At 38.0% G+C, this 9,907-nt stretch overlaps 1 protein-coding gene across 1 annotated transcript; it reads right to left on the bottom strand.

Moving 5' to 3' along the window:
• Nucleotides 1-6,953: 6,953 nt before the first annotated feature.
• On the bottom strand, nt 6,954-8,705 carry LOC148829786 (protein SPMIP1-like). Its single transcript, XM_088924209.1, has 2 exons — nt 8,038-8,705; nt 6,954-7,604 (listed from the first exon to the last, which is right to left on the bottom strand). The coding sequence occupies exons 1-2, from the start codon at nt 8,474-8,476 to the stop codon at nt 7,495-7,497; spliced, it is 549 nt and encodes a 182-aa protein (XP_088780335.1). The 5' UTR covers nt 8,477-8,705; the 3' UTR covers nt 6,954-7,494.
• Between the last annotated feature and the right edge of the window lie 1,202 nt (nt 8,706-9,907).

Raw genomic sequence — 9,907 nt, 5'->3', positions numbered from 1 at the left:
CTGAGCTGGAAAACCAGCAGCTGGACAATCTTCTTCAGCTTGTGCTTCCTCAGTCAAGTCAACGCAACACACCACCCTTTGAAAAAGAGCACACAGGGGTCTTCATTTCTGAGGGAATTAAGAGTTTATTTAAAGATCATTGCTGTCAAATACATCTCAGTGACTTCTCTAAAATAGTCAAACTCTTTTAACGGAATTGGAAATTCAGAAAATCAATGTATTATATGTATTAACATGAAATCCATAGTTATAAATGTACACAGCCTCCTCAGATGGAGTTTTCTCTCAAAGCACGCAGGTTTTTAAAGTATGCATACAGATATGAAAAAATAAAAGATCCATTTTAGCTTAATAGCTTCAGCGATATTGACCTTGTCACCACTTGACGAATTTATGACGTATTTCTTAATGACAGATTTGTGAAAGGAGTGCTCCTGCACCAGATCCCTTTGAGATGCATGAGATCAGTTCAGAGGGCCATCAAGACTTTGAAAGGACAGCAGAAAAAAAACAGGATAGTCAGTCTGATTACCAGGAAGGAGAGGATGTCTGCTCAGGTAAATATTATGAAGTGGAAGAGATCATACTGATTTCTCAAATTAAAAGAAAAATGTATCCCCCATATAAACCAAGTAAAAGCAGTGAAAAATCAACAGCAAATGTAATGTTGCAGTCAAAATTAAGGAGGCAAACAGCTGGGAAAAAAACTGAACAATTGTAGTCAATTTCAATGGGACCTCAACCATCCATTCAAAGTACTCAAAGGCAACAACATTCTTCAGTATCAACAAAATGGCGAACCAGAGATCACAAGTGGAAACTGAGTGGAAATACACATGAATTTGAGGTTAGGAGGCATTTCTTTATCCAAAGAGCTGTGGGAGAGATTGGAACAAGCCATCATTTATGTTTCTGAAGATGATACCATGACGTTCTTCAAGAAATGTTTGGATGACATTTTCCTTGGCTAGTAGTAATTTCTTGGCTACTATCTGCTGAATGGGCCAGAAGGGAAGAATGGCGTCCTCCTGCCTGGAACCTATGTTGTTTAGATGAAGACCTGCCCATTCCAGCCTTGTCCTACAGGTAGTAGGAAGGGGGTAACATAGTAAAAGACATGAGTGGTAGAAGTGCTGTTACTATTACAACTGATATTGTTGTGCTTATTCTTTCATTGTATTAATGAATGGTTTGCATATAAAATGTTTTGCATCTAAAAAAATTATACAAAGAAATAATAAGCATTACAATTAAACCACAAACCTTGAATAAGTCATATTAAACCAGCACTTTATGCCAATCGCAAAACAAATTTGAAATCCTCAAGATGCCAATCAGAAATTTGTCGACTAATACAGCAATCCTTCTATGGAAGGAGGAAACAGGTACTACAACACGGTTTATGTGAAATTATTTAACAGAACTACAGGCTGTAGAACAACTACTTTTTCTCATGAGTGGTTCAACTTGTTTGAATTAGAACTAGAATTATTTCAACAAATAATGTTAATCTAATTATTTATAACTAATTGTTGTATTATGTCTGTTTTTTCCTCAGCTTGTGGTAATGTTTTCAGCTCTGAAGAAGCTCCGTATTTAGAAGTAGTATGTGCAGCAGACAGTACCCAGGACCAGTTTGGACTGGAAGGAATTGGTGTAGAAGGAGAAGAAATAACGTCTCAAGCTGAGGCAAACTTTGAAAAACAAGGTTCTCTGATTGCTGTTGCTTGGAGCAAAAAAACAGAAGAATCTATAGATGACACGGTAAACTACATGAAATAGGTCTTTCCAGTAAAGCTAATCAAATGGTGTGTTATTAACAGAGCTTAAGACCAAAGCATTCTTTCTTAGCAATCTCCTTTTTAGCTATTCAGGTGCCTGTGGCTGACAACAAAGTTTTTAAGAAAGTTTTTTTAAAAATCTAAATGTTCTGGTTTTTTTTTCTGTTATAAGGTAAAATTAATTCTAAAGCTAAAAGACTGTAATGAACTACTGTATACCAGCTCTCCTTTTATACAGAACAAACAATAGGCATTTCTAAGAGGCTGATATCAATGATATTGATGTAACACACAAAATGCATGCATTTTTCATCATACTGTAAATATAAGATTCTAAAGGGTCCTGCCACAAAACACCCTCAGAGCTAATAAACATCAGCCTAATAAATTGAATTTCACCTAAATTGTAGGTGATGTGACAGACAATTTGTTTCCTCATTTAGACCTGGTCATGTCATTGGGGTTAATTTTTTGGTTTTAAAGTCTTTTACAAAAGGTTCCCTAAGCATTTCTAATTCCCACAGTGTAAACAAAAAGTCATTTTGATATTTCATATATTCTCCACCATAAAACCTAATGTTGCAATACTATAATATTGCTTTGAATTGTACAGAAAAGTGTCACATGCTCATTCACTAACACTGCATCACCCATTAGTGTGATCACGCATAAAGATTTTTGATATTTTAGAGCTTATTATACTGTACTTGGAAGCTTAGGTAATCACTGCAGACCTTGTTGTGTTACAGCCACTTCCTAAAGAATCTGAAAACATTGAAGTCGACTTTCCAAATGAGCTCGAACGGGAGTTAATCACAATACCCTCTGAGAAGCAGCCAGAAGAGATATCCCATGGTGCCGCTAGTGATTCAGTCTTTGTTAAAGACACTCTACAAGCTGAAAAATTACAGGACCAACCTATTGAAAAAGCTCCCTCTGTTGCCCAAGTGAGATTCAAACCTTAGAGTTATCAGATATAATAAAGCTTACAAAGCACTTAATGTGATGGATAGAGACTAAATCAAAAATCTGTTGAATCATCTTAAGCACCATTACCCTCGATTTCAAATATTTTTTTCTTATTTTTGCCAAAAAAGGTATATTTCTTATACAAACACTTTTTATAGGTACAGTATGAAGACAGCTGTAATGATCTATTTTAACAAATGTATCTTTAATATATTGCTTGAATTTTAGTTTTTTATATATTAAGCATATTAATATGTTTCTGTTGAGTTTTTTTGTGAAAATAGATTATATACATTTATTACCATGAATTTTATGTAGAGAGCACATTAATATCAGTTTAGTGCATTACAATGGATTTGATAGACAATATTAGTATATACCCCTGTCATTTAGTCCCATTTAGATTGAATAGTTTCTAAGAGCTCAGAATTAGCACAAGTAAATCACACAAAACCTGTAAATATGTTGTACAACATTCAAACTCTTACCTAGGTTAACATTACATACTGTATGTCTCAGACTTACTTTAGCTTCAAGACTGTTTTATTCCAGACAGAGGCCAAGTGTTTCCAGCATGGCATGACTGTAGTACACATTTCTGAGATGGAGAGAGAGGAGACCATGAGAAGCCTAGTAGACATGCAAAGAAAAGCTGAAAGCAAGTATCAGAGGGACAAGGAAAGACAAATGCTAAGGGTAAGTTTTGCTGCTGTCTGAGTAGTTATTTCTGCTTGGAGTAGAGACCAATCGAAACATCATGCTGCACTGCATCGTTGCTGTAGAAAATGAAGCAGTGACAGGTTTTCGTGAAATAAACCCAAGAGCTGGCAGAAAACACACAGAAGCAGGCAAACAGCAGAGACAGGCTGCACAGGCAAGAGTGGTCCAGGCAAACACAGAGCAAACCCATAAACAGGGACAAGAAAAGTTCAAAACCAAGACACTCAGAACACCCACCAGAGGAAGGTCCACAGAACAAAGTCAGGGTGAACCAGGTTCCAGAATCCAGAAAGAGCTCAGGAACTCAAGGAGAACTCTGTGACAGAGTTCTTGAGTACTGCCAGATGATGGCTTATGTAGTCCTGAACTCGCAGAAGCACGTGTAGATACTTATAATACCTCTAATAGTTATCATTTAACTCTCACTACAAATCTGGAATCCAAAGATAAACCATTATTCATTGATCTTGTTTGCTATTAAATGGATACATATATCCTGCACTACCACATTCCTAGTCTTTGAAACCATAGTAAATGAAAACACTTTTTCTAGGATGAATGCTGTTATTTGTTGTATTATGAGCAACACCCTTTCTTCCTTCAGGTTCAAGAACGCCTGTCCATCATCCAGAATAGAAAATCTGATGAAGACCTGCTGGGAAACAAGCAAGGAAAAGGGCTCATGCATCTTATGGAAAATTTTAAAAAGGCAATTATGTTTATTTTGCTTGGCTGGAAATGTACAGTGCCTTGCAAAAGTATTCACCCACTTCCAATGCTGTCCCATTTTGTTGAATGATTCTGAAGCAGGTCAGATGAATAACCATGTTTTTCAATTGCTACCTTAAAATGATCTATAGCACATGAATGACCCTGGAATGTAATATAGTTCAAATCAATCCCCCATCAAACTCAATGACCAAAATATTAAGTTAGCATAAAAAAATCAATGTTCTTGATTGGTAGTAGTATACTAGAATGTTTTTGGTATTTTATGCGCTGAAGAAAGCAGATCACAAGACCAGGAGCAGTAAAACCAGTGAAGTTTAAAAATAGAGAAAAAGACTACATTAAGTCTCTGCTCACATTTAAAGAAGCTAATGCAGGGCTCACAAAAATATTTATCACTGGGGTAAGAATACATTTGAACATCATCTGTTCTACATACTGTACATGTAACTGTTTTTGATAGATGCTGTATTTACACATATAATATTGGAAGTCATACAAGTCTTCATTGTAAAAGTAATTTGATCATGCTGTAATTGTCACGAAGTGTTAATCAGGACCCTATGCAGACAGCAGAATCTGGAAGGGAGTGAAACAAACACGGGGGAGGGAAGGCTAGGAACGCGGCTGGTAGATGAACAGGGGGGCATGTCGACGGTGCACTGATGCTCGGGGGGGCGTGGTCCAGCGGAACAAGTCCAAAGGGAGTCCAAAGGGAAATCCAGAGTGGGAGGAAAAGTCCAGAACTGGGTAATCCCTCCTCAACAGACATGACAAAAGTTAGAAACCGGAGCAGGATCCGGTGCAGGGACAGAGAGAGAAAAAGCGGTAACGGGGCCAGGCGCTCCAAGCCCTGGACCCAGATGGTCGGGCCACTCCTGGACCCGATGGTTGGCGGGCTTCCGGGCATTCATCTTCCAAAGCTGAGCCCAGAATGGTAGGAGCATCTGGCTTTTATAGGGAGAGGCTTGATGGGAAGCAGGTGCACAAAATCAACTCAAACAAGAAAGAGCGGGAGCACCCTTAAGAGGAGGGACTTACGATCGTGACAGTAATGGGTATGCATGTAGAGTCTATGTAACCTCTGGTATATTATTCATTTTGTTAACAAAATAAAATTTTGTGATTCAGGTGGATAAAATCCATCAGAAAACACTGGTTAAAGAGAAGCTGGAGCAAGTGCGACGAGAACGGACCCACATTCTGCAGTCAAAAAGAGAACGGTAGATATTTCGGAAGACTCTGAAGATTAAAGTTCTTATTTTTTCTCTTATGATTACCTGTGCTTGTGCAATATTGGTTCTTTCTTTAATGAAATTAACCATCTTATCATAATTCTATAATTCTTTACACTGAGTTTAAGACGAAGAACAATCCTTGCCAAAATGTACAGCAATTACTGTACATTAAAATGTGGGTGTGCGAAGTACTTGTCACGGCCAGTATGTCAGCAATTAAACTAAATAAGTTTGGATTTTGGGCAGCACAGTGGCACACTGGAGTTCACCTTCACCGCTGGACCTGGGTGACTATCTGTATGGAGTTTGTACACTATGTTTTTCCCATATTTGTGTGGGTTTGTGTGTCCTCCTGCAGTCTACAAACATACAGGTAGGTTAACTGGCTTCTGGGAAAACTCACTCTGGTGTGAGTGTGTGCGTGTCTGTGTCTTTGTGTGCCCTGCGATAGGCTGGCAACCTGTCCAGGGTGTATCCAGCGCTTGTGTCCGTTGCTTGCATGGAAATCTCTGGTTGCCCAGCTACATTGAATTGGATGAAACGGTTAGAAAATGAATGAATGGACAGTTAGGATTTTAGGATATTGAAAATGCATGTTATTAAATATTCTATACATATTTGTACATCCAATTTTACCTCCTCCCCAAAATCCACAAACCCGACACCCCTGGACGTGCCATTGTCTCAACATGCAACTGTCCAACTACTCATATCTCGGCCTTTCTCGACAGCCTTATGAGACCACTGCCTGAAGGTCTTCCTTCATATATCAAGGACACCAACCATGCCCTCCAACTTTTTAAGGATTTCCATTTTCAGGGCCCAGAATGCTACATTTTCACCCTGGACATCACATCTCTCTACACAATGATGGTCTTACAGCCCTCAAGCACACGCTTGACAAACACACAGTGCTTGATCCACCCACCCACACCCTTGTACGCCTTGTACATTATGCATTCTCTTTTAATAACCTTTTTTTCCAGTAAGTTAGTGGTGTCACCATTGGCACCAGAATGGGACACAGCTATGCCAATATTTGTGTTGGTTGGGTAGAAGGACGCTTCTTCACTTCCTATGCTGGCTTTGTCCCGGACCTCTACAGGCGATACATTGATGACTGTGTCATACGCACCTGAACCACTTCAACATATTTGTACATCTTAACTGAACCTGAAAAGAGTATAATTTTAGCAATAGTCAAAGCTAAAAGTAAACCGAAGATGAAACCTCTTTAATACTTAAAACCTGAAAATTAACCTATTTTAATTTTTATATGTATGTATACATGTATCTCTGCAGAAACACAGCTGGGTTTAAGGAGCTGTTGGAACCAGTTATTCACAGGAAAGAAGAACATGAAGACGATGTTAACTCAAAGGAGAAAATAAATCAACAAGTTTTGGGTTTAGAGGACTGGAAAAATTGTATTCCTGAAAGCAGAGTAGCATAACATTGAATTTGTTCAAAACATTATGATAACATCAAGATAAAATAAACGCCAGTAATTGTTTCTCTCTGTCACTAAAGGCCTGGTGGCATTCTTTAGCAGAATGCAAGCCGTATTTTAACCCTCCAAAACTCTACAGCCTCAAACAAATTAAGTGATCGTTGTTTCACCCAACTATTTAATAGAGGCATGTACAAACATAATATCTAACCCATTTCTTTGTGTTTGCAAGTTACAAAGCTCATATACAAAATGATCTGTCTTTGGCTTCCTGGCTGGACTAAATATGCTCCTAATTTAATACTAGGATATGGCTAAATCTAAACTCTCATAAAAGCACTCACACCTGTATTAACACCTGAATAAAAACAAAGACTTCCATCACACATACGCATTGAATTCAAAACACCTTTCCACAAAAAGAGCTTTTCATGGAATCCAAGCACAATAAAAACATGGTGAAGGATTTAACATTTTTAGGGAAAAATGCTACTTTGTTCTCAAATACTGACAACGTTTGTAACCACTAAAAAAGATGCAAGAATAATTGTTTTAATGTTAGCTGTGCTGTTCGTCTTCAGTTTCTGGTGTTCTCCAAGGGTTTGATTTATCCAACTATGTTGGATGCTTCTGGAAAGATTCCATTTTTTCTGAAGAAACTGTCTCTCATAATTGCTGTAAGTCCATAAACCGGAGCACCATACTTTGTCATATCACCTGAATTCAAAGAAATATAAAATATTATTAAGGTTATCTTAGCTCTACATTGACATAATAAAATTGCAATAAATATTGTGTGCAGATGTTTGACTGTGTGGTTGTATATGTCTTTTTTTTTGTAAGATTTGTATTCTTATCTTGATCGTTTTTCCCCTTGTAAAACCTAAACAAAAAAAAACTGACCTAAAATGCGTTCATTGATTCACTCAACTAGTTTGTTAAATTAAATTATTCAACATTGCGGTGTTATATTTCAAGGTAATGTTTTATTGATGTGGTCTTCAACAAATGATGCATTTTAAATTCTATGCTTTGTTCTGAACGTAGGGTGTAATAACACTGTAAAGTGGCTGAAAGTTATGAAAAGGCAGGGAGCCTAATTATTTTTACAAGGTTTAAAGAAAACTCTTAAAAGACTGTAAAAACCTACCTAATTGCCATCCGTACTGCCAATTACTAGTTACTGGGTATACATATTTTTCCTCCGGCTTCTGCTGTTTTCTTAGGTGTAGGTATTTGTAACGGCCTGTCTCCTCTTTAGAAATACCTTGATACAATACTTCCCTTGTTGCTCTTGAGACAGGTCGCATCGCTCCAGTCTCTAGCACTTCCTCTGTAGTTTTTTTGGTCTCCACTTCCACCAGATTTTCTATTTTGCTTTCTTTTTTTACATTTGTTTCCTTTTGTGCAGGAGCACCAATGCGTGGCAGTTTCAGTCTTTTCTCCTTGGCTGGCGTTCTCTTTGCCTTGACTCGGGGGTTTTTTGTCCAGAAATCCTTGTGCCAGTTAAGCCTGATAAGGTTTTCTTTGAGTATTGCTTCTTTCCAGAATTCCTGGCGCTGTGAATCCATGTTTATTTCTCGAGCCATCTGTTCGGGGTTTATTTTGTTTCCTTCCTCGCTGTAAGTTATCTTTCCTGTAGGTATCTAGTCTATTTAAAACGTTCACTTTTGATTTATTCGATTTTAAAATTTATCGTGTGACTTTCCGCCTTATGTACCTGTACTGTATATGCTAACTTCTCAAAACACTGTCACCAAAACCTATCTGTTCTGTAGTTCAGAGATGGCAACTGTAGTTTTGATGCCGACAGTGAAGTCCACAGGTCTTTATTGTGCTCCCAGATGATGCTTTTATGACCCCCCTGGAGACCTGTTGCTATATAAGGGCAACATTTCACATCACAATGGCAGGCCTACTCTTCACTGTAGGAGTCCTGACATCTCTATGGCCTTTTCAAATAATAACATCTGCTGATTCTATTTCTATACAGTATATATCTGAAATTTCTGGTTCAGACTTTATGGTGGGCAAGCCTTTTTTGGTTTTGCTTTGATTTCGTGCAGTGTTGGTACATTATGTATACACAGGGTTTCTTAGCCTGGCACCTTATTTCGTTTTCTTCTGCGTCCCGAAGTTGTCTAGTTTTGTAGACCTCGGAGTACTGTAAGTTTCTCAGCTGCTGCTGGAAACGTACAGAATTACGGTTAAAATATTCAAAATCTTATCTCTACATTCTAATACTTCAGTTATATAAGCTCTCCATTTTTTTCACTCCATTATTTGCGGGTTTGAAGAGTTTCTGTAAAGAGAAAGATTCCCTGAGAGCGAACCGACTGATTTTTTATGAAGAATATTTGGATGCTAATCTACGCCATGATTCTGAGAAGACTTCAATCACCAAATTAAGGCTCTTCTGCAATGTCCTAACCTTTCATATTCTTGAATATCGGCAATAAGGCTGTATTTCTAAATTATTACGAAACCACTACAATCCTGCAAAACAGTGCAACGATGCAAAAACAGTAAAACACAAACAGTATTTTACTAATTATACGTTAATTGCAATATTATCTGTTGAAGATGGCGGTTTGTGTCATTAGGAGAATGGGGCGTTGTATGAAAAAGTATTCTAGGTTAGTTCAAATTTTGTCGGTTTGTTCGTTGAACGTTGTTTGAACGGGTGAGAAGGGAACGGGAGCGGACACGAACGAGCTAGTGCATATACATTTTCTTGAGTTATTTCACCGGAGGACTGCCGAAAGGCTTTTTAAAACAAGTATAAACCCCACATGTATCAGTCTATTTCCAATTTGGTTTTTACTCATTTGCAGGGGCAGACTTAAAACAATAAAAAAGGTATTACCCCCCGGGCGTTACGTCTGGCCCAGGAGCTTATACGGAATCGGATATCCAGAAGCTCCTCTGTGTTTCCCGACCACGGTCTGAAAGGTAACATCAAATCTTCCTGAATTTGTAGAGGAAACGACTGTTTATTTAAAACAAAACGCATCGGTATT

This window comes from Atractosteus spatula, chromosome 8 (genome assembly GCF_055471065.1).
Source record: "Atractosteus spatula isolate fAtrSpa1 chromosome 8, fAtrSpa1.hap1, whole genome shotgun sequence".
Taxonomy (NCBI): domain Eukaryota; kingdom Metazoa; phylum Chordata; class Actinopteri; order Semionotiformes; family Lepisosteidae; genus Atractosteus; species Atractosteus spatula.
The sequence above is the reverse complement of the archived record's forward strand: the minus strand, read 5'-3'. Positions and strand labels throughout refer to the sequence as shown.

Bases quoted from the DNA above. Each gene is read 5' to 3' on its own strand.
- LOC148829786 (XM_088924209.1), bottom strand. From the start codon at position 8,476: ATGGCTCGAGAAATAAACATGGATTCACAGCGCCAGGAATTCTGGAAA. The intron at 7,605-8,037 runs GTAGGTTTTTAC...CTTTGAATTCAG, and splicing joins GCAGTACGGATGGCAATTAG to GTGATATGACAAAGTATGGT.